The sequence below is a fragment of the Dendrobium catenatum genome, unplaced genomic scaffold, assembly GCF_001605985.2.
Source record: "Dendrobium catenatum unplaced genomic scaffold, ASM160598v2 fragScaff_scaffold_980, whole genome shotgun sequence".
Taxonomy (NCBI): Eukaryota; Viridiplantae; Streptophyta; class Magnoliopsida; order Asparagales; family Orchidaceae; genus Dendrobium; species Dendrobium catenatum.
In genome coordinates, this window is record NW_021319442.1 from 605,876 (window position 1) to 632,147 (window position 26,272).

The window sequence follows — 26,272 nt, forward strand, 5'->3', positions numbered from 1 at the left end:
GCACCATCAAATCCAAAACATCAAAATTACAAGGAAAGAAGCCCATATTGATTGGGTTCTTGCACAAGTAAAATGACAAAAATTCCACTCGTGCATGTGAGACAAGGATGAAATTTAACACGAACAAACAATGAAAATTCAGCAAGCGATCATTACGCAATTAAAACAAATATCTATTAATCATTTTTATAGAACTTAAATTTAATTTTAACTAATAAATTTAGTATTTACATCAATTAAAATATAATAGAAAATGAAACTTTCAGAATTTAGAATCTTTGGGTACAATGTACCCTATTGTTTTGCTACAACAAAAGGGCATTTTTGTCCTCTTTTAAATAATTAATTAAAATTAAAAAACATAACCATAACCTAGAAAAAACCTTCTTTCCCTCCTCACACACACACTCCCTCACACCCAGCCACCCCTATAGTTTAGCAAGTCATGGCAAAATCCCTCTCCCTTGGGACTCCCTACGCGTGGGACTATTCAACCCCGCCAGCTTTCCTTACCACGTCTCGTTGGTTCAGCAAGCCACTTTGTCCCATAGCGACATAGCGCTATGGGCTCAGCTCCTATCCAAAGTGATGAAGACAAAGGGGGGGTCAACTCATGTCCAAAATAATACGAATTTTGGCTTCCCTTGAGTCTACTATTTAAGCTGAAATTTTAGCTCATTTATGAGCTGGACTTTAGTTCATTTATTGAACTAAGGGTTAGCTCATTATTAGCTAACATTTTAGTTCATTTATTATCTTACTTTTTATTAAATGTTATTTAGAGTTTTAAAGTCTTCTTTTATGATGTCTCTTGGGGTTCCAAAAAGGACTTTTGGAATCCCAAGTTAGGTGTTTTGTATTCCCATGCATGACTCCTTGGTTTCCTCCATGGTTTCATTGCATTTGCCCGCTTGGATTCCGGCCGGCTGCTGGTTTCCCGTGCCTGGGCTCTTTCCGTGGCCGTGCCCCCTTGGTTCCCGCTCGGCCTCCTTGGCTCTTGCGGCTGCCACTTCGGTTCTTGGGTTTGGGATTTATTTGTTAGGTGTTTTAATGTTTTGATGCTTAGTTTCTTGTGTTAAAAATTAATGTAATGTGTCTCTTTGTATTCCTTTTCATACCTATATATATGGGGGACTTGTAATGTTTGAAATAGTTATGAAGTTATGAAAATGTTATTTTTGGATAAGCTATAACCTGCGGTTTGCTTTGAAATCCTGCGGGCTCTTTCCACCCTTCTTTTCTCATCCCCTCCGGAAATCCAGCGGGCTCTTTCCAACCTTTCTTCTCGGGCTTCTAACCTCTTTCGTCTCTCCGCAAGTGCCACTCCACCTGTATCTTTCTTCCCAGTGCAGACAACTTTAGGGGTGTCTTTGATTTTCGATTCGAGATTGTTAGATCGTCGTTTGTTATCTTTTAATTTCTTCTTTTTAGTTTTATTTATGTAAGAGTTTGTTCTTTCCTATTTCTCTCCTTTAGTCATTTTCGTCGTAGAAGTCCGTCTCTCCTTTGCGATCAAAAAAATATAGGGTCCCTATATTTTTGCTCGAATCATTTTTAGTATCAGAGCAAGTTAGGAAGTCCTAGGATGTGTTGTTGTCAAGTCATAGTTGTCAAGTTTGTCAAAGCGTTTTATTTGTGGAGTATCTAAGTTTAGGTTGAGTCTTTCTATGAGTCTTATAATTTTGAGCTTTTTTGATTCGTCAAAAAAATGGAAAAATACCAAAAAATATGGCTTTCGATTTCATGGAAAAAAGCAATCAACATAATCCTGTGATTCCCACCCCATTGGACAGATGGTTACCTTACAAGAAGAAGAATTCTACTGGTAGCCACTTCAAGATTCGACGTGTACAAGCTTCAGTATCATGATGTTCCTATGTGTTCAAAAATTCTGAGAAGTACAAAAGATATCTACAACAGCAATTCGAGAAGGAGCAAGAAGAAATTTAAAAGTTTGTGAAAGCTCAAGGAGCTCGATGAACAATATGCCACCGCCTCAGAGGGAATCATCAACCAATTCATCAGGAGCTGAATTCGCGAAGAAGGGGGAGTCTTGATGTAGACAAAGGGGGTCAACTCATGTCCAAAATAATACGAATTTGGCTTCCCTTGAGCTCTACTATTTGAGCTGGAAATATTTTAGCTCATTTATTTGAGCTGGACTTTTAGTTGCATTTATTGAACTTAAGGGTTAACTCATTATTAACTAACATATTGTTCATTTATTATCTTACTTTTTTATTTAAATGTTATTTAGGGTTTTTAAAGTCTTCTTTTATGATGTCTCTTGGAGGTTCCCAAAAAGGGCTTTCGGAACCCAAGAGTTAGCGTTGTTTTGTATTCCCATTGCATGACTTCTTGGTTTCCTCCATGCGTTTCATTGCATTTTGCCCCCGTGGAATTCCGGCCGGTAACTGGTTTCCCGTGCCTGAGGCTCTTCCGTGGCGTGCCCCCTTGCGTTCCCGCTCGGCCTCCTTGGCTCCCGCGGCTACCTCTTCGGTTTCTTGGCTTGGGATTTATTTTTAGGTGTTTTAATGTTTTGATGCTTAGTTTCTTGTGTTAAAATTAATGTAATGTGTCTCTTTGTATTCCCTTTCATACCTATATATATGGGGGACTTGTAATGTTTGAAATAGTTATGAAGTTATGAAGTTATGAAAATGTTATTTTTGGATAAGCTATAACCTGCGGGTTTGCTTTGGAAATCCTGCGGGCTCTTTCCACCCTTCTTTCTCATCCCCTCCGGAAATCCTGCGGGCTCTTTCCAACCTTTCTTCTCGGGCTTCTAACCTCTTTCGTCTCTCTGCAAGTGCCACTCCACCTGCATCTTTCTTCCAAGTGCAGCAACTTTAGGGTGTCTTTGATTTTCGATTCGAGATTGTTAGATCGTCGTTTGTAGTCTTTTAATTTCTTCTTTTTAGTTTTATTTATGTAAGAGTTTGTTCTTTCCTATTTCTCGTCTTTAGTCATTTTCGTCGGAAGAAGTCCGTCTCTCCTTTGCGATAAAAAAATATAGGGTCCCCTATATTTTTTGCTCGCATCACAAAGGAAAGTCTTGGTTGAGATTTTATGGTTTGATTCAACATCTACTAAAAATAACTAAGCACGATTGTTTGCCTTTCCTCATTGTTTTCGTAGTAATTAAGTATTTGCTCATTGGCTCTCTGTTCTCTCTTATAGATCTAGTCACTTATTATTTGTTCTTCTCTTCAGGCTCACTCAACTAGTTCTAATATATTTTTAACCAGTTCTTTTTGTTGGCACTTGTATCTTCACATTCGCAAGCTTCTTCATAAGAATACTTCTCAAAGTCTCATCTTCACACTCTCTCAATCCACACATTTGCTTCATGGTCTCTAGCTAGTGCTTCAATCTCACAAGTGTAGTCTTAATTTTTAAGTATATTCTTACATCACTTGATTATTGATATCTTTTATATCATAGATTTTTTTCTTTTGAATACCTACAAATAATTGTTATTTTAATAAATCATTATATTTACTACAAAATTATTATCTAATATGAGTTAAGTTTGATTAATTAAATAATAATGAAGGATGTGAAAACTGGACCGGACAACAAATCGAAAGAATGAGAGGTTCATGGTTGGATGGTCCAACTGCGATCCAACCGGGATTGAACCGATGTTGAACATGATGACATAATAAATATTAATTATATTAAAAATTAATGTAAATTTGAAACCCATTTATAATTATTTTGATAAATCTAAGGAAAAAACTTTTTCACTTGTATAAATAGATAAAATCTGTGCAACAATTAAATGTTAATATGCTAATGATTTACCTTTTACAAGCTGTCTTTTAGCATTTAGGTTGAACAATTTTCTTAGCTAACCGGTGGTCTCACCTAGAAATCCAATATCTTGTCTACCATATCTACCTAAAAGAAAGTACCAAGTTCCTAAATTTCATACTTTTCTATCAATGAAATTGTTACGACCCGACCAGGATACTCGATTTAACGAGGCGGGAACTGGAAGTCGGACGGTATTACAATTTCATCCCAATTTCAAAAATGATATAAACTTTTGAACAATTGAAGAGCCACTAAAACAATGTCAAAATGAATCATTTTTATCAAATATTTTACCATAGACGAATTCTTCTCTTTCAGTCATTTTTAAATCACTGAAGACTTATCTGAAACATTTAAATTCATGGTTTGAGTTTAGTAAGTAAACTCAGCGGGTAAGTATTTCAAATAAACATTATTAATATTCTTTATTTACAATACCATTATAATCGTTAATAAGTATCTTATCATTCTTAACTTTATTTCATCCATTTCAGTCATTTATACATATATTCAATTATTTTCATTTAAAATATTTTAAAGCTTTAATATTTTCTTTTCCCATTTAATTAGTACAAGAGCCCATCACAATGTACCCAAAGGTACAACCTTTTCCATTTTACCATTTCCATTTTCATAACCTTTTCTTTTTCCTTTTACGTGCACGAGTACGGCGTCCCCAGCCAGTACCATAAAGAGGTGAACTCCTGTAGTTTTCATTACCTTTTCCTTTTATGCTACATTTGTTTTATTTCCATACATATATGACTTTTTACTTCTCTTTTTTTTTTCTATTTTCCCTTTTTCCATTTTCATTCTTATTGTTATAATTGTATATAACATATCTTACATGTGCATTTATAAGTACTACCTTTCATTTTCATAAACTTTCAAACATTTATAATGGATGAATTTATTGATAAAACTATAAAATCATAATTTCTTCAACATTATGTAATACACAATTAATCAATTACTTTAAAAGATTCCAACTATGAATAAAATTATAAAACAACATAATTACCCACTTTGATCTTTCAGTTCGTCGATCCTTGTCTCAACCTCAGTCTCAAAATTCTATCCTTATTGAATTCCTTGAAGAACCCAACTTGTACCACTTGATTTCTTTATTTCCTTCTTCCAAAATTGTCATAAAATAATTTTAGGGATTTATTTTAAAAAATTTAATAGAAACATATGATAAGAAAATCACTTACAAAAGATGATTATTCCAACTCAAAATCCTCTCCTTTCTTTTCTAAATTCTTCAAATCTCTTCCTTTGCCCTTAACAAAACACCCCCATTGCTTAGGTGATTTCTTAGATGAAGAATTATGGAAGAATTTATATAGAAATAAAGAATTAAAGATAAACCTTCTTCTCTTTCTTCCTCTCAGTCATTCCTCTCATTCATTGAAATTCCTCCCAATTTAGCACTTCTTTAACGATAAAGAATGAAAATAAATGGTTAATTCTTATCCTCGAAGGAGATTATTCACTAAAATTGGAAAAACGAAACCTACCTTGGTCGAGGGCTTACTCTCGTGTGAAGCCCTCGACCGTCCGCCCTTTTCTGTTTGCGAAATCCTTCTGTTTCGCAAATGGCTGGGTCGCTACTTTAATAGAGACTGGCCGGTTCGGTTGAACCGGCCTAGCCTTAAACCGGATATTACAGAACTGGCTCCATAAATCATGATTTAAGAAGTAACTACCATAGTGGATTGCTAGATGAGACCACCTCGAGAGTGCTTGTTTGCATGCTAGATTGAAAGAAACATGCAGCATGAACTACTTAACTCATTACAATCAAACAAAATGTGCAACATATAAGATATAGGTACTTGGCAAGATTTAAATCAAGACTAACTAATTAACAAAACTGATGCTAGAAAAGAGCAACTCTAACATAAATTTGAACAATTTCTCATCTTTCAAAACGAGCCAAAAAATTTACCCCAAGCAACAAAAACAAAATTTGCAAGGATGTTTACAAAAAGAAAGTGGAGGAAGAATCATCAAACCCACTGACCTACAATTTCATGCAGGCAAGGAAATCATGAGCCTGGCACCAACCTCTGTATTCCATGGGTACCACACACATCTCTAGGTTCAACACATTGAAATATGGGTTCAACTAACAAATTTGTTATAAATTGTCACTTAAAATTTAAAATCTAGGGTTTCACAAAACTTACATCCATGGTGAGGAGACCGACGTTGTGAAGGACAATATGATGCTAGAGATGGGGAGGTGTAGTGAGAAGCCTACGCCGATGATAAGTCTTCACCAGAGACGACAAGCCGTGGAGTTCGACTTCGAAAGCATGAAGGGGAATGGGGTGGGAGTCGGGATGCTCACGCCAATGGAGGTTCGAAATAGCCTAGGCCAAAATAGCTCTATTCATATATTTTAAGTTTAATATAATTTTGAACAGTTGGATTTAAAATCAATGGTTGAAATCCATTTGATTTTTAACCGTCCGGTTTTCCAAAACCAGTACCAATCTTCCGGTCGAACCGCCGGTTTGAACCGGGTTTTCCCGATTTTATGCAAAAGCGGATTTGCAAGAGGATCGAATTGGCCGGCGGACCGGATCCCGGTTCAATCGGTTGAAGCGGCCGGTCCGGTCCGATTTTTAAAATCTTGATAATAATTGTATGCACATGATCCATATATATATTACATATAAGATATATAATATTTTTGTTAGTAAAAACGTCGCGTCACTTTGCACTTAACGAATTGAAGCAAAAAAAGAACCCTGCACATCACTCATACCTTTAAAACATTTTTTAAATGAATGATTTATTAAATGCATTGCATTGTTTAGAATCATATCATAAATTTACAATTGCTAACCCTATGAAATTTCAACTGCAGGGCTTTTACATCATTTTTCACTTCCAACTCATTATGTGTATCTAATTAATTTGTTGAACGGATAATGCATAAACATAGAATAGAAATGACAGAGAAGGGTAGAAAATGTGCTCCAAATGTTGATGCAGGTAAAGTACATGCTAGTTTTGACATGTCGACATTGCTATCAAGTTTAAACCAAGATCACAATCACAGAATTGTAATATAAATACGAGTTGCAAAAATAATCTGGACAAAATAATAATACCGAGAACAGTTTTGATGTATCTAAAATGCATATTTGATGTGAATCATCCTATCAATTTTAAATCAAGAAGCATCACAATTACAGAATCCTATTGCTAATCAGAACTGCTAAAAAATTGAATGAAAAAACAAAACAGGATTTAAGATTGGAAAAGCATCACCTTATGAAAGCCAGACATCAGTTTAAGAGAGATATTCTCATAGCACCTAAACATAATTACAGGTAAGCATTATTCAGCACTTTAGTAAAATGATTAAATTGAAATAATATTCATAAACTAACCAATTTTCAAGAAGATGGCTGGGTATTTCAACAAAATCACCTTCCACATGCAAACCTGAAAACCTAGAAAAAGTTGCTCGATTGCAAATATGATGAACCTGAAAATCATGTGAAACTCCTGTCATAATTAATCATCTCATAAAAACAGTATAAATTTTAGAATGTAATCAAATGACAATAGCACATATCCAAGGACCATAAGTTTGAATACAACACTTGATTCAGTAAATATGGCCTGGATAAAGATCAATCACATCAACAAAACTATCACATTGCCTTATTATTATTCCCATGCTCTAAATTCGGGTAAGCATCTAATCATAAATAAAAAGTACTTCTAAACCAATGATAGGGGCCAATCACCGTACGGTGTGCAAGAAAGCAATAACCTTTTCAAGGTGCAAGATTATACCAGCCCCTACAAGAGACCCTGTCATGCAGCACAGTGTAATGCAATGCTTCCATTTTCTCCTTGTGAATATTTGATGTATTGTGTGGTCAGAGATAAAGAACTCGAGATTTCATTTTAATTGGATGAGAAAAAGAAATAAGAAGAGAAAGTAACAAGACAGACAGTGGAGAGGATTTCTTTCTCTGAGAAAGAAGATTGAGCGAGGTGTGAAACAGATCTAGAGAATGAGAAGTTGCGATCAACGCACATAGGTGACTCATGTCTGGCTCATCATGGAATTGGTGATAATAAATATCATGTGGTGTTGCTAAGCATTTTCTTTCAGATTAGACATTTAAGAGTAACCATGAAAATCAAGATTGATTTCATTTAAGCTAGTTTGGAGCCTTGTCACTTGGAGATGAACTCAAGTGGAACAATTCATGAAGCCTCAAGTGAAGATCTACAGTTTCCGTAGCTTGTGTTTTTGTCTCAAGATCTTTTCAATGTGAATTGATTGAGTTAATTCTAACTAAAGGTCTTAAGGAAAATATATGTACCTCTTTCTTCTAATGTCCATTTGGTAATCCTTTTGCTAAGGAAAACTCACAGGTTCTGTTGGGCTTAAATAGAGATCTCAGCAGGGTAAGCTCACCGGTTCTATTGGATAGAAGCAAAGAACTAAACAAGGTAAGAGAAGAAAAAGAGGTAGAAGGGAGAGTTATGGGAAGAAGGAAAAAAGGTAAGAGCTTTGGTTTATATTATAGATATTCAATTATTTGTAAAAAAAATGCTTGATTTGGATTATGTCAAATTATGATTTAGGATTTTCTGGTATATGAGGAGAGGAAAATATTGAGGTAAAAGATTATTTTAGAATAAATAGAATTTATTTCATATGAGTAAAGAAAGAAATAGGAGAAATAGTAGGAATTGAGATATTTTGATAATGTAGGTGACTTATAAGCGGAAAGAAATTGCGGGTGTCGGAAGTGAAGCAATAACTCATCACTGTGGTAAAATAAGTATTTTTATTACAATATACAAGTTGATTGAGTATTATCAGTATACATAGATTTGAATTAGTTGAAGGTGATATATATTTTATATTCATGCATGTTGGGATTAATATGAAATCATGAGTCAATAAACCATTCCACATCTAACTTCCTGTAATAAGAGATTTTGTTATATGATGTTGTTATTATAATTCTATAATACGAGGATTTGTATTATATGATTTATACTCAAACCTACTTATATGCTGATACACCTGACAACCATATTAATTTGTTCGCATATGCATGTTTCAATATTTATGCAAGTGTCACACAACTTGGATGAAAAAAGTAATGATCAGACAAGTCTGAGAATTTATCATGTCAGATGATAGGTGAGTAGGGCAATGGGACCCTAATAGACAATGCAACCCAGCAGAGACAGTACAACATCGGTATGATATAAAACCTATGGGTTATGATATGAAGCCTACGCGCGATAAAGGCAATGCAACCTTAGGTGTCTACGAGTTATGGACCTAGAACTAATCATGTGGACATGACACTTTCTAAGGCTAAAAAAGATAACTATGAAATGAACTGGAATTTATTTCTGATTAGCTATAGGAAATGCATGAGGTGCAGTTTGAAAAATAATTGACAATGTTGGATTTGCCTATAGTGTAGTAGTTTAATGTTAAAATACTGCTACCATAATGTAATAATATTAAAATAACATTCCTCATAACTCACTTATGTAGCAATATTTTCACTTATCATGTTATAACCTACGGTTTGTCATTACTATTAAAAGATTATAAACAGTTTTCCTACTTACATGCACTTGTTAATACACAGGTAAATATTGTGTTTCGTATAATTGAATATTGTATTGAAGTTGAATATCTTTCTGAGCCTCATAGCTCATCAGATTTTTATTCTGACTATTGTTATAGTAAAGAGCAAAAATAAGGTGGAAACTGACTAGACTCGAATCAATTTAAAACTATGTTTTGTTTTATTGTGGTATGAGATGAGCCTTGAATAGAGGTATGTTTACTATTGTTATAAAAAGGTATTTGGGTGGTTACTTACTCTGTAATTCTATACATATGATGTAAATGAAAAAATGTTAAATGCTTCCGTTTTATAGACTAAAATGGTGAAATGTGATATGAATAGAAAATGGAATGGTTATGAGCTTTTGATCATACGAGGAATTGTATGTTTTTCTTTGTTGCACCCTACGTGGTTTGGTAAGGGGCGTCGTGGGGTGTGACACGATAGAATCACAACGATTATATTTCTAGTCATTGAGGATTGTTGACTGCCTTTTGGGGAAGTTTTGGGGATATTTTTAAAATGCTTTTTATGCATTATATTATTAGTTTATAAATATAAGGTGTTTTGATCATAATTTTTTTTTAAATGATTGAAATTTATCCCATATATTTCATAAATGAGCCAAAAGACTATTACAGATCTGAAGAAGAGATGTTTAAGGGAACACCCTTGATTAAAAAAAAAAAAAAAGCCAATTGGAATGCTTACCTAATTTTTTTTCTAAAAATACAATAATGTGACAAGTGGGGATAGAAACAAGATCTCATGGATATGAGTTGAAATATGAAGTATTAAACACATTTTTTAAATCAATAAAAATAGGGTATCAATTATATCATTACTTAACGAAAATCAAAGAGGCAATACAAGTGCTCATCCTTAAATATTTTTTAAGTACCTTCATTATGGTAATTTCTCTCTATCAATCAACAAATTATTTGTAAGATATTTTACATTGTATATCCTCGATCTATTGTTGCAGAGATTAAAATAATGTTTTATCATGTCATGTCTTCTAGAGACTTTGTGAAGCTTTAGGTATAAAAGACGGACTGTGCATGTGCTCATGCCAAATGACGAAGTAGATGCATTTGCCCTTAAACAAGATTGTGTAAAGGCTTCATGCCTAACACTAGAGAGAAAAGAAGTTTAGCATGAGGTAGCAAGTAGAAGGGTGGAATCCAAATCCGCATGGGGATTAGGTGTGGATGTAGGTTAGTTGGGTGTTGAACCATGACTTCCTCTCCCACACATTCCTATTGCATGACCCTCTTCTTATCCATATTAACATGTCTCTCTCAACTCTGTCTTCGTATATCTAGTACTTATCTACCTCTCTAACTTATATCCTGATGCTTGCTCTCTCTCAAGTCTCAACTCTTGTCTATACACGCAGTTGAGCCACCCATCTACTTATGTAGATTTTACTGCATGGTTTCACTTTCATTTCACCCTCTCACAAAAAGGCTCAATATCCCTTCTCTGCATTGAAACCTTCAGCATTTAGCTTCACAGATAAAATCACGTCTTTTCTCTGATGAAGACATCAGCAAGAGATTTTGGCGCATTTATCAGAGGAGGCATCGAAGATCGAAGGCCCAATCAAGCCTTTATTTTTTATGCAATTTATGTATGGTTTATTTTTATATTTCAATTTTCCTATTTTACCCCTAGGGGTAGTTAGTTTACTATTGTAACCCTATGGGCATTTTAGTCCTTTTTTCTTTTATCATGTTGAGGCCTATATATAGGGCCCCTTCTATTGTATTAGGGATGATTTGATGAATGAAATTTTTGATCTTTTGTCTTCTTCAGTGTTGTGAGCTTTGAGAGAAGAAAGAGAACCTGTGGTGAAGGTGAGTGCAATACCCGTCAGTCTTTGGAAGAGTCTGAGACTCTTGGCTTATCTTTTCTTTTTCCCCTTCCCTTACACCCGACCACCTCCCCACCCTCTCTACATCTGCCGGCTTTCCCTCCACCTTTCCCCACCTGACGGCACCACCACTTTTCCCCATTACCACCTATAACCAAGAATCCCTCCCATTGCCGCCGCCCCACCACCCATGTCGTTTTAGACCTCGCACGCTTTTCAAAGTGTCGCAACGAGTTTTAAGTGGAAAATTCGAGGATGTCGGATTTCGATGGAAATAATTTTGAAAAATTTAACGCAAAATTCTAAGAAATTTGATGTAAAGAACTTATATTTAATTTTGCTTAATTTAGGAATTAAAATTAAGAGAAGTCTCATGATGCCAATTCTACCCTTAAGGTTTGTTCAAGCATGGGTTGTTTAAGTAAGGGCATGTATGTCTTTTGGCTTTCCCCCATCTTCCTATTATGAGCCAACCGAGCCCTCATTCTCCCCCATTCGCACGGTTTGAGCGAAAGAAGCCGAGAGGGAGCGGACGGTAGGGGCGACGGGCAAGGGAGATCGAGCGGCTCCGGCGGCGGATTCCGGCGGCCAACCTTGGGGAAAATCGTAGGGGAGACTAAGGGAAGACTAAGGTATGTGTTTTGCTTGAGTTTTCTCCTTCTTCCCTTGAGTTTTCTCTAAGGAATGAAAACTAGGGTTTAGAGAAAACTTGGATTTTCTTTGAGAAAAGTTTAGAGGATGATTAAAGGATGTTTCTAAACCTTAATGCAAGTTGAATTTCTTGAAAATATGAATTTTTGGAACGTTAGGGTTTCACTCAAAAATGTTTTCTTTCAAAGTACGCTTCACAAGAATGTTTCCTAATGATTCTTGGAAGATAATTATGGAATTTGATTAATAAGTTTTAAGAGAAGTAATTGTTTTTGTAAATTTAGGGTTTTTGTTAAAACTGAGAGTTTTCCTATTGGATAAGCTTAAAGAAAGTAATGTGATGTTTTTAAAACCCTAAGTGGTTACTTTATATGAAAATATGAATTTTTGAAATACATAGAGTTATTCCCGTTTACTACGAATTTACTATTAAAAACTTTTGTAGAAAATTCCATAATGGGGTTTAGGAAGTCTTTTTGAGTGAAGATAGAAATTCTTTTTAGGAAGAAGTTTTAACAGCCCTAATAGTAAGGGTTTCTCAAAAGCTTAGAGTTAGAGAATGATCACTATTCTCAGTGAAGATAATTGGTTTAGCAAATGATTTTAAGTGGGGGATTTTAATTAGAAACGAAACCATATGTTTTGAGAATATTGAATAGTTACATGTTACTGGTTTTAAGAGAGAGAAACTTATATCTGACCATTAATGTTTTCCACACTTGTATGAGATTTGATTTCAGAAGAGAAAAAGGGGGCGTGAGGACTTTTGAAGGATCGCCTTGTGGCGCACCGGATTGAGGTAGGTGATATGGAAGTTTTTATGAATATAGCTAATCTTTCTTTTCATCATTGCATTTTATGGAAATGGTAAAATTCTTCATGGCTTAATTATGATTATCTTTTTATTACTCTTGCTTTTTGTAAATATTCATGGATACCAAAGCAAAAAGGCAAGATTTTCACTTATATGCAAATGGACAACTCATGAATGATCCCCATATTCTTTTTACTTGTACTCACATATGTTTTCATTTACATGCAATGACATGAGCATAGCAAGCATACACACATTCATATGGAAACATGACACTTGTTTAATTCATGGAATGAGTTATTTAAAGCATTTCTTATGGTTATATAAATACTAAATGTATGTGCATGTTGAATGCGGAGTATCACATGGAAAAGGAGGCTCTTATGAGCCATGGAAAAGGATGGTTCCTATAACCAATGGAAAGGAATGGCAATATTAATCTGTACCTGATCAGATAAAGTGATACTCCTGAGACGGGTGTTATAGTTATATGTATATTAAACTATTATGAATGTTTATACACATATTCAATGCAATGAGATTATCCATGAGGCATGGTTTTAAAAAGAAAGAAAGGAAAGGTTATGGAAAGATATAGCATTTGAAAGTTGAGGTAAGGTATGCTTTTCTTTGAGCACAACTTGTTTATAATGATCAATGATTCTTTTGCTAAAATTTCCCAAAGCATGTTTATAGTTTTCTCTCTTGATTTTAAGTTTTATTTAATTTCATTCTCACTATGAGGTAAGAACTACCCTCGTGTGGGAATACTTTTTCAGGAGGAACTAGAAAGGGTAGATGGCCAACCAACCACCAGCGCACTATCTACCGTCGTAGGGAGACGACGGGCGGCAGGTTCTTTTGTGTTTTGATGTTTTGTAGTGAAAGATTAGAATTAGAATTGAAAAGAAAAATGTTATACATATGAATCCCTTTGTATCTTTTGTAATCTTAATAGCACAAATCATTTATTGGTGATCTTTGAAGAAAGAAAAGAAAAAGTTTTATGTTTGGAAATTGTAGTGGCATTTTCTTTTTAAATGTATGATAGCTTCATTTTGGAGTTATATTAATTGTTTTGTAATGTTCGTTTTATCTTCTTTATGTCCGATCTCTGTTCCCGCCTCGCACTTGCGAGCTAACCGGGCCGGATCGTGACATTGCCGCCGCCCCACCACCCTACGCCGCCAGCCTCCCAAGTTCCAAGCCGCCGGCCCCTAGTGCCCACATGCTTGATTTTCACTTTAATTCCCTTCCTAACATAACATATAATTAATTTGAAAAGTTTCCTATTTGAATTCGAATTAACATTTGAATTTAAGGCACTTTCCTTATTGATAAAACTATTTTAGGAAAGCCCATAATTACCTCAAAATCTGAAATTAAATCAAAGATTTAATTTTATTGGCTCAAGAAAAATGGCACGAATGCATGAATCCCGCTTTGCAGCTGTAGAATTCCATTTTACTTAACTCAGATAGTAATTAACCATATTTTTCCTGAGGGTAGTGTCAGGGTTTAAAGATCTGGGGTCCTTACTTCCCATAAACACAAGCACTCAAAGTTAATTACCCCTCTTAACACATAAGAGAGAATTCTCGATTAAGGATCAATAAATTTTAAATATTTTTAGTCTCAATAGTAGAGAAAATGGAGGTAAACCCGATCAAGATCCAATGGTTCTGTCGTCCCGGGTATACCGAAGATTTCAATCTACCAACACTAACAATCATTGACTGTAGTGTCCAGGGAATCCGATTAGCAGCCATAGGTTACCTTCTCTCGGGGATCTCGAGTAGACTAAAGTGATTAAATGTGAGTTTTAATTTGATTAGGCGCTTTGGGGTTTACATCTATTAGAATACCCATAAATTTATTTAGTTTGGGATTCATGACTTCGTTTAGAAGTATCCGAGGAGTTTGGATTGGAGCGGGACTTATGTCTTTTTTAGGAAGTAGCCCAGGTATTTAGATTTAGGTTGGGACTTACAACTTTCGTAGAAAGTTGCCCGAGGATTTGATTTGGAATGGGACTTATTGCTCTATTTATGAGTTGCCCAAGGATGAGTCTTACAACCTAACTCTACAGTAAGGTTGTCCGGAGGTTTCAATTATTCTTAAGAAGTAGCCTAAAAAAATGGGTCTTACAACTTAATCCTTTATATTAAGATACCCATATGTTTAAATTTGATTGTTTGAGTTATAGGACCATCGCTATTTACTTAACAATTTTCCTAACACGTGGTTTTAAGAAATAGCCCGCTAGTGGGTCTTACAACCTAACCCTATAGGCTAGAGTGCCCGAAAGCTTTAATTATTTGGGTAGGAGATCCTACGATAGAAATTCCACATGCTTTAAACATATGAATCATAATTATTGTATTTCAAAATATTATTTAAAGATGAAACTTTCTCTTGAGGCTTTTACCTTAATTTTGTTAACATGAGTTGCCCGTGTGATTACATTGGGTAGGGACTTATAACTTTCATTATGAAGTATCCCAAATTAGTGGGACTTACAGCCTCTACTGAAGGTAGCCCAAATATTTTAGTTGGGTAGGTCTTATTGATTCCTTAGAAGTTTGTCTAATGATGAGTCTTACGACCTAGCACTTTAAGCCAAGTGACCCGAGTTGTGGGACTTACAATGATGTAGGCAGAAGGGAGGGGGGCAATTGAAGTGCCTTGGCTTTGGGCTGATTTGGTTCCTTAGTTTGGGCTTGGTTTTCTCGGATTTTGCTACCCCTTTCGTGAGTTGTTGGTTCTACTTCTTAATTCAGCTCATTATGATGTTGGGATGCCTTTTTCATTTCATAAATTGGGTGGTCCGAGTTCTTCCCCTCTCTGTTTGGCCTTTCAGTTTCTCCGTCTGGCGCCTATTCCCGTGACTGGCCATTCATGTTTCCAGCATGACCATTCGGGTGCTGCTATAGGCATTGCCTGTTGGCCTTTTTTTGTCTCCCATTTTTTGATTGGTTCGGCTGGAGGTGGTTGTGGGTGCTTGCCTTCCTCTTTTCACCTATAAATATAGGATGTTTTGGAGTAGAAAAAAAGTGTTATGGAATAATTTTTGGAACTCAAACCTGAGGGTTTTTTGGATAGCTTGCGAGCTATGCCTCTTCGTCTTCTCCCCCTTCCATAACTTCGTCTCGGGCTTCTTATCTAATTCTTCTCTCCGCAAGTGGTCACCCCATTTGTATCTTTCTTCTCAATCAAAATGAAAAGCTTCTTTAGGTGGTGTTTTTATGTTCTATTATCAGATTTAAGATGTTTCGTGCTATGTTTAAAAGTTTAAGTGTTGTATTTTCTTATTTTGAAAGGAAAACTCTATTTTGTTTGCAATCTTAGGTTTTTTCAAAATTTTGATTGCATCATATAACCAAGTTCTATAGACTAAAGTGCCCAAGTGATGGGTATAGGGTTGTATTATCACCTAAATATTTCCCTTAGAGGTCGGACCTACGACTTCTATTAGAAGCGGACATGTATTTAATTGGGGGTTAAGGGTTAGGTCAATTTCACCTAAAACTTTCCCTTAAGGTCAGGGCTTATGTCTTTCCTTTAAAAAGTTATCGAGTAATGGATCTTACAACCAAGTTTTTATAAACAAGGCTGCCCAAAAATTTTGATTGTTTAAATAGATAGTAGTTGCTTGTACAATGTTTGGAGATTTGGTTGGGGTTGCTTGGCTTCCTCTTTTCACCTTATAAATATAGGATGTTTTGGAGTAGAAAAAAAGATTGTTATGGAGTAATTTTTGGAACTCAAACCTGAGGGTTTTTTGGATAACTTGCGAGCTATGCCTCTTCGTCTTCTCCTCCTTCTAAAACTTCGTCTCGGGCTTCTTATCTAATTCTTCTCCCCGCAAGTGATCACCCCATTTGTATATTTCTTCTCAATCAAAATGAAAAGCTTCTTTAGGTGTTTTTATGTTCTATTATCAGATTTAAGTTGTTTCGTGCTATGTTTAAAAGTTTAATTGTTGTATTTTATCTATTTAGTGTGTATTTTCTTATTTTGAAAGGAAAACTCTATATTGTTTGCAATCTTAGGTTTTTTCAAAATTTTGATTGAATCATACAACCAAGTCCTATATAGACTAGGGTGCCCAAGTGATGGGTATAGGGTTGTATTATCACCTAAATGTTTCCCTTAGAGGTCGGACCTACGACTTTTATTAGAAGTGGACAGGTATTTAATTGGGGGTTAAGGGTTAGGTCAATTTCACCTAGAACTTTCCCTTAAGGTCGGGCTTACGTCTTTCCTTTAAAAAGTTACCGGGTAATGGATCTTACAACCAAGTTTTTATAAACAAGACCGCCCAAAAATTTTGATTGTTTGAATAGATAGTAGTTGCTTGTACAATGTTTGGAGATTTGTTATGTACTTGTTTGAGTTGGTTTGAGTTTATGATTTTGACACTTTGAGGTTTTGACACTGTGTCAGTGTTTTAGTTGTTCTGTGCTCGTAGTCATTTCTTACCACAATAGTCCACTACTCTACTCATTTTTTGGCACTGTTACTTTACTAGTTTTTTCAGTACTTAGCTTTTCTTGCATTCTAGTACTTGGTTCTACCTGCAATAGCTTAGATTTATCAGCATTCATTCAATTTATTTATGATATACTGACTCTTCATTTGTTTGTTAGTAGGTGTTTGTAGCTAGAAGTTGAAGTACCGAGGCTTACAGTTGCAGAGGATAGAGCCCACAAATAGTTGTAGGTGCTCGTACAGGGGAGCTTTGGAGAGCATGCAGAGAAGTTTAGTTTGAGTGTGTTGAGTTGTTTGTATTGTTATGGAGAGTTTGAGAGTTTTTAGAGAGTTGGAAAGCAACGTTATATATGTCATTTGGTGAAAACGTTTCTTCCCCCCTCCTTTTCTGCATTTTCTTTCAAAAATTAATTTAATTAATCAGCTGAATTTATAGCCCAACTAAGCCTAAATTTGAAGTCTAACTAGCCCAAATTCATATTCTAAACTATTCAGGTAACTTTTTTAGTCCCACATCATAAGAGGAGTTTGAGATGATGCTTTGAACCCTTTATAAAGTGTGAAGTACACTCTTTTTGCTAAACAAATTATGTGAGTTATTTAAGATAACTTGCATATAATATGATAAAATTAATCATCAAATTTAATAAAAGTATTTTAAAAAGTTAAAAGAATTTAATAAACTAAAATATATTGTTTAAAATTTAATTAAAACAAAAAAAAATTATTTTAAACTGGTCGGTTCTTTCCAACCCGAACCGGTTCACTGGTTGAACAGCCAGTTCAATCTGGTTTGATCCGGTCTGATGCAGATCCGGTTCTGTAAGATGGATCGGACCATCCACCAAACAGGTTGAACTGGACGGTCCGGTCGATTTTCAAAACAATGAGAATATGCTTGCCCCCTTATTCTTATAAAAATATTAATAATAGGCTCTTAGTAACTATTCAAATAAGCTTAATCCTAATGATGATTGCAACAGTCTTTAAAAGAAGAAAATATTTAGATTTAGAGGGACCAGAGAAGAATGAGTGTTTGTAGGTTCTTCGCTCCCACGCATTTAACGATAAAGGAGACTTTGAAGATCTCAATTAATCAATTATTTTGGTTTATCTTAATCAAATTATTTTTTATTAAATCTTACTTAACTAAATTAGTTAATTAATACTTAAAAGTCAATTTTAACATTTTAGTTGAATCAATATTCAAATTTATATTAATTTCCTTCAGGATTTGAGGAAATTTTGGCAGCCTCCCTGCATCACCTCCCCACCGAGGGAGAAATCGGGGCGACAATTGCAATAATTTCTTCCTACCCGGACCTAAGGTCAATGGCGTAGGGCCTTCGAATTTAAACCATCCCACCAGAATCTAAGATCGACTGCGTGGGGACTCTGAATTTTATTTCAACCCGCCCAGATCTAAGAGCAATTGCGCGGGTGCTTCGAATTTAAAACCATCCGCCTTGATCTAAGATCACAGCACGAGTCTTCGAATTCTAAACCATCCCAGCCGAACCTAAGGTACAACGGCCCGGGGGTCTTCGACACTTGCTTGAAAGATTTTAACTTCTTTTTTTCTCATTCTCTTTTTTAAGATATATAATATATTATGATATAGATATATCATAGTATATATATTTTATATATTTAATTATATATTATAATATATATATATAATTATATATTATAATATGTATTAAAAAATTTTTGAATGGAGTCTGCTCGGGCACGGTCAAGTTCGTCGTTGAAGGAGCATAGTCGAACAGTAGCAGAGGAAGTCGAAGAAACAACTTGTGTAATCTCTATACCTCCTACAAAGCAAGGAAGCCAAATAGCAATAATGGGGTAGAGTCGAAAAAGCAAAGTCGGACATCCACTAAGGAACCGAAGGAGCGACCCGTGCAATCTCTATTCCTCCTGCGAAGCAGAAGTCAGACGGCAACAGTGAACCGAGGAAGCGACTGTGCACTCCCTACCCTCCTGCGAAGCAACGTAGCCGAACATCGATGATGAAAAGAGAAGATGAAAGGCAAACCCTAGACAGCTCTTGAAGCAACGAAGTTGAACAACAACGTTAGGGCCGAAGTCGAACAGCAGCGAACGATGGGTTGGGGTGTCGGCTTCACTATTCATGTGCGATACAAAGAAATGAGCGATGGATCCGAATGTCCCCCATTGCTCTTTGCTCGTCGCTTTCAAGAGATGAGCAGGCGGTTATTTAGCGAACAGTTGCTTCGCTTCATGGAGTGGGGCCAACTACGACGTAAATTGTTTCGACATTTTTTTTATTTCATTTCATTTCATTTTTTTCTAAGTCAACAAATTTCAAAAGGGCCCACATATATTGAATCTAGACACCCTCCCCCTCCTCATATGGCCGGCCCCTCCCCTTGGCTTTTCTCTCTCCAATTAATTATTAATGCTAATTAAACTCCCCCCATAATTCCCTCCTAAGACACCGCCCCCTATAGTCCAATTGGGGATAATTTGGAATTCAAATTAATCCCTTTCCCTCCCTTAGAAAATCTGAAATTAAATTCAGATTTTTTTATATATAATTCATCCCTTCCACCTCCATAGCCTTAACCCATAGCCTTAACCCAAGAACCCCCCCCCCCTCCTCTTCCCTCTCTACCTGAAACCCGAACCGTCGGCTCTTCCTCTCCCTCCCCCCCATCACAAGACGACGGCTCTTCTAAGGATCCCAATAAAGAAGTCTCCCATGTTCAAGGATGGCCGATCTTGAAGTCAACCACAGATTCACATACGATTCTCAAGGACAAATTGATATCCTTTAGCGCCATTCTTCGATCTCGGCTGGGAGTTTGAAGATTCTAAAGTAGCAAGCGTTACAATAATTTTATTATTCTCTTGCAATTCCTGTTAGTTTTACATCATTCTCACTTCTCACCTTTCTACTCACAACATGTTTAACTTTGGTGTCCTTCCTTCTTCTACTCATCTAAGCTCTAACCCACACGCTTAGCTCCAAGCAATTGAGCACCCATAAGCAAGCCCAACATATCTTTTGCCTCCTCTTCGACTACAACACTAAGCCCCAACTGTCATTTCCAAACACTAAAGAGCTTGCCAATGCCATGAATGCTTCTCCTCACTTTCTCCTCATACTCGACAATTCTAATGTGATATCAAGCTCAATCCCCACAACTTCAAAGACCTAATAATCAGCAAACTAAAGTCCAATGACTTCATTGAATGCAAATGTTAAGTGAAAATTATGTTGTATTTTATTTTGTTAAATTCCAGCAGAGATGTATGTTTTATTTGATATTGTGCGAGAATGTATCAAGCGGAGCAAAATTTGCAAAGTTTAGAACCAGCGTCGTGGCGCCACAATTATCAACAATGTAGCATCTTCACGCCCCGGAGCAGATTTTGGACATTACATCGCTAGAGTCTCAGGAAAATTTCACAGAAGTCAGCGCCAAAGTGGATTGAAGGGCAACACCGCAGAGCCGAAAATCAACATTGCAATGTCAAAGTCTCGAGAAAATTGCAAAAAATTCAACGCTGACACACCAACATCAGAAGTGATGTAGCGCTGATGACGTAAGCGAGCGTCGCAGCTCTTATCTTTTGTCGTACTGCGGCATAACAGTTAAGAAAAAGAAGCACCGCGTCGACTAAGCCAAGAGTCGAACCAGTTCAATCAACAGCCGTGGTGGGTCGTCTCAACGCCAAAGCGGAGAAGTCAAGCAGAGCGCCGAGGTGCTAGGTCAAATTCAAATGTCACAACGCTACCATGTCAAGCGTCGCGACACTTGAGTCTGTTTTTGTATTAAGTATAAATAATTTTTTATCTTTTTCTGTAAGAGGTTTTTTTGGAGAAATCTAGAGAAGATTCTGAGAGAGACCAAGGAACAGTGAGATACATCATTTAGGGTGGCTGGTCAACATTGTAGTGAGCAAACAATCAATTGGAGATGAAAAGTATATTGAGAGCGAAGTTGAAATGGGAGATTCACTTTGGGAGGGGTCCATCCAAAGAATCTGTCTGGGATTCTTCATTCTAGGTGATACTTTCTTCATATTCTCTACTTGTACTTTCTTTCTTGAGCAAGTAATAGAATTTGTGTTATTCAATTTTTATTTCATGGCCAACTAAACTCATAGTTTTGGATTAATGATGTGAAAAACTTTGTAATTCCTAATGTACACTCTTGAGTTTTAAAATATGAGCTTGTTTTCAATATCTCTTGCTCTTCATATAATTTATGCAGTGTTCATGTATAAAATTAACATTTAATGTGATACATTACCTCAACGGAGGAATGTTGGAACAATTAGGAGAATTAAGATGGAATGCTTGCATGTCTAGATATAAGATGTTTGGTATTCTAGGGTTTATGGAGACTTAATAATTGTAGGAAGGAAGGTCATAAACCTTCATTTACATCCTTCCAAGCTCGACAGATATCTAAGGATACATATGCTCTAATCCGCAGCTAATGTAGGAGAGACTACTTAGAAAAACTTAGGATATTCACTATCATTAGTCCAAAACACTTTAATTACAGGATATTCATTGTTTCCTGCATTTCTTATTAGAGATAGAGATTACCCCTAATTTCATTTCATGGGATAAATAAAGTAGTTAGAGTATACGATACTAGAATATTTGTGTGCATCACAGAATTTTCTCATGGAATCGACACTTTTTTATACACATTATTATTTGATAAGCACGTGCAATTGCATTTTTGTTGAGATTATATCCAAACAAACATAAACTAAACACAGCCCCCCATCAACAAACACAATTATAATTTTCAACTTCTCACACAAGAGTTCCTTCATTAGCAAATACCAAAGAGCAAATTTTTGGTCCAGTTAAATTGAAGACCATCTATCATTGATCTTTGATTCAATTAAATTCAACACCCTCAATCTTTGATCTCTGGACATGCTTTAATTTTCCTGGGCGATCAATGATGTGGTCCACCATAGTTTTGACAGTTGCAAATTGTTGAGTTCCCTAAACTAAAGGCTAGATTTGATTCTGGCTACACTTATTCAAGCATCAATATATGATCCTTCTAGCGATTAAGCATATAAGGGTGATAATAGTACTGACCTCCTAGGAAGATCCCAAGTTACATCTCATTTTGACATTCATTGTTTTATGAATTGGACCTTGGTCTAGTGATGCATGCCCCAACTCTCAAATATGATGTCACTAGTTCGATCCATAATCCTCACATTGATGCTCAATTTAGAAAATTTATTAGGCATGCATTTCTATTTGGCTCTCGCATCAAGGGTTTGCCCCTTCATTCACTCTTCCTAAAAATCTTATAATTATTCTTGTGCTCCTTTATAAAATGTAAGAATAGGTTTTCATCCTTTAAAGAAAAAATTAAATACTTCTATATTTGGTCATCATTATCCTTCCTCACTTATCCTAGATTTGGTTCATTCCTCAACATCCAAGCCATCTTCTTTGATGCATGCTCATCAGCATTTATCCCCTATCGGAGCTATTCCTTCACCACCATTGACACAAATGCTCAAAATTTTTCAGGATGTCAATGCTCCTTGATCCCTCGTTATAATTATTGGGGGTGGGTTGATGGCTCTATAATTTAAAGGACTTCATCTATGCAATTTCTTTTGTTTGTTTTTTTTTTTTCATCAAGGATCAAAACCTCATCATCACAAACAACCCTCCACACTTTAGGGTAAACCAGCTCTAACGTTAATTAATTTGAGATCTTGGAGTTAGCAACTCCATTCCTTCTATTTTGTGTGAAAATTCTCGATGGGCCGTCCTAGTCATAAGACTATTGATAGATTTATGATAGATTTGCATTTAGTTAGAAAATATTCTATTTGGCTTATTGATCCTCGTTACTATTATCAGATTATTCTAAATTTTTCTTACTATGTATGAGGCTTTCTAAAGTGTAAGTTAAAGTAATTTCTTCACTCTTGAATCATCCATGAAACCTCCTATCACTCCAATTCAAGATAATCTTACTATGTTTGAGGCTTTCTAAAGTGTAAGTTAAAGTAGTTTCTTCACTCTTGACTCATCCATGGAACCTCCTATCACTCCAATTTTAATTTATTTTCCTTAGCTTATGCTACACTAAAATATTTGGATATAAATACCTTAATTAGTTCATAGGCCATCCAGAATTGAGAAAGTTATCTCCTACTGATCCTAACAGTCAGGAGCAAAGGGACCATACAAACAATCAAAAATTAACTTCATTGATTATGGATAAAGTTCCAATCCAAGCATGCATACAAAATTGGAAAAACTCTAGATATTACTATGGAATTATAACCTACAAATCATCCCCTTACTGAACAAAGCAAAAAAGTAGGATTTTATAATCTGATTTGCATCCATAAACATTGAGGGTGTTGATGCCACAAATCTGAACAACTTACTGATTTAGATAAAAGTTTATCAAGTACTGATGTTTAAGTGGATAGAAGAATTCAAATCCTGTTTTCCATTTCCATGAAGATAGAAAAGAAAACAAATAACCATCATTCTCCAACATTCACAAGGCTAGAAGTTAAGGCCAACAAATGAGAACTTTCAATGGATATCTTCACCTAGATGGATAGTTTTTTTCTTTACCATCATGTGTCTAAAATTATGTTTCTTCTTTTAACATTTTAATTTGGCAATTCCTATCAATTGTCTTATGTGTACTCAATTCATTATCTAGCTATAATAGTATGCTTTATCAAAAAGAAATATCTTTTAGAAAGAAATATCCCTTGTAACAAGCAAGCCCTAATTTACCTCAATGTGTTAGCTGGTGTTATACAAAATATTTGATATTTTAACAAGGAAAGATATTTTAACAATCCTATGAAGTCCTAACACATTAGTGTCATGGACAACTCTACCAAATAAACTTCAACTCAATTTAACCCCAATCTAAGTTCTCACCCAAATTTGCTCTGTTAACAACTTATTAAGTGTTACTTGCACCAACCAAACCACTCAGTTTCCCAAACTGCTGGCATTGTTGCCAATTGTTTGGGTAATTAGCTCGGTCAGGGAGCACAAAGACTACTGGGTAGAGAAGATAACCACTCCATCTGTATATTGAGGTCAACTCAAGCTCACCACCTGGGTTAATTTATCAAATAGGGTGGTATTAGAATATTTAAATTTTGTAATGTCACTTAATCATTGATAGCTTTAGTGCATATTTTCAAATGCCTTCATTTTTGCCAAATTCAACTTTTTTTTTTTTAATTTGAGACACTTTAGGCATTCAAGCACCGCTTTGCTGATCACAGATCACTTATGTATCTCCACTTCAACCACCTAACTTTCATACTATTAGATCTGTCTACATCCCTCATTGCATTATCCCTCACTGTAACCAATAGCCACTTAGCTTTCATGCTGTCAGATCTGGCTACATTTCTCTTGGTTTTTGTAGTTTGGAAAGAAACGATAAACATATCAATGCAAGTTAGTGTTACCACTCAATATTTCACTTCTACTAAACAAATTGCACTTTCCCAATTTTTTTGCAAACTCACTCTAAGCCACATAGCATGCAAGTATTTTCCATTATAGCCATTGGGAGATTAGCCCGAGTTCTACTTATTCGTGGCAGAATATGACATCAAATTACAATGTAATATCCTGATTTTTAACTCAAAATTAGAACTAAATATTTTCATGAGCTTCTGTAAGAAGATTGGGGAGACTCTAGCTTTATTTTCACACTGGCCACAAACCTAGAATAAGTCTAAGCTAATTGTAAATATACACTTTAGATCAAAATTGTCACTCTTGATTTTTTAATTTCAAATTAGCAAGCTACATAAAAGAATTTACAAAGCAGGCATATATATAGTTCTGAAATATATAGAACAAAAAATCTGGTAAAGAAGACTACTTGGCACACCTTTTTTTTCTTTTTGAAATCATTAATAAATATAAAGTAGCATCATTGATGAGGACATCGGAGATCAACGGCTACGATCTTGAGTTATTTACTTATATGTTTTATGTACTAGTTTATTTTATATTGTTGTTTTTCCGGTTATATCCTTACGGGTGGTCATGTAGTGTTGTAGCCCGAAGAGCATTTTAGTCTTTTATTTCTTTTCTTTTCATGAGGCCTATTTATAGGCTAGTTGTTTTGTATTTTGGGAGGATGAATTATTGAATGAAAAAGAGTTTGTTCTTGTTTGATCTCTTAGTGAGTTCATGAGAGGAGAAGCCCGAGGAGGGTGATTTGCAATATCCGTCAATCTTTGGAAGAGTCCAAGGTTCGCGGTTCTTACGATCTCTTGGTGAGTTCGTTAGTTTACTTTTATCTTATTTGTATTTTTTCGTTCCTCTCCTTTCTCCCCCTCTCCATCCACCACCGGCCATCCCCTCCCCCTCAAGTCCTCCTTAGCTCCACCACCTCAAGCTCCCACCGACATTCCAAGCCCTTCCCCTCACCCGACGCCATCTCCTCCTTCCCCTTTGCCGCCGGCCCCCTCATAATTTCCCCCTCGTTATTTTGATCTCAATCACCATAATGACTTCCTAATTTAGCTCAAGTGTGACAGGGAAAATTTGAATTCTTTTAAAATTCAATTTTGAATTTCAAAAATTTGAATTCTTTTGAAATTCAAATTCGAATTTCAAATTCTTTTCATATAGGGAATCCCAAATTAGGAAAGTATCAATCATGAATTCAATTTCAAAATAAATCAAATTGGATTTATTATTCACTTTCCTCAATTTGAAATTTGAAATTCAAATTTCAAAAACTTTCCTTATTTGCAAATCTTAATTAGGAAAGTGTATAAATTCAAGTCTATTTGAAATTCAAATTAACTTGGATTTCATGATGCCTTTCTTAACTCACGTGTGTTGTTTTGGAAACTCATAAAACTCTCCCAACAACTCCCTCCCTCCTCTTCATACCACCGGCCTACCCATAAATTGGCTTAATTTCATTGCTTCCTATTAAGGCTCCCTCCCAC

At 35.6% G+C, this 26,272-nt stretch overlaps 1 protein-coding gene across 1 annotated transcript in view; it reads right to left on the reverse strand.

Moving 5' to 3' along the window:
* LOC110099372 (probable thimet oligopeptidase) overlaps nucleotides 1-26,272 on the reverse strand; it is a 93,786-nt gene that overhangs the window by 26,406 nt on the left and 41,108 nt on the right. The window contains exons 11-12 of the mRNA XM_020826491.2: nucleotides 7,227-7,324; nucleotides 7,105-7,150 (exon numbers count right to left, since the gene is read on the reverse strand). Coding sequence (XP_020682150.1) covers nucleotides 7,105-7,150; nucleotides 7,227-7,324 — 144 coding nt within the window. The remainder of the gene's footprint in view (nucleotides 1-7,104; nucleotides 7,151-7,226; nucleotides 7,325-26,272) is intronic.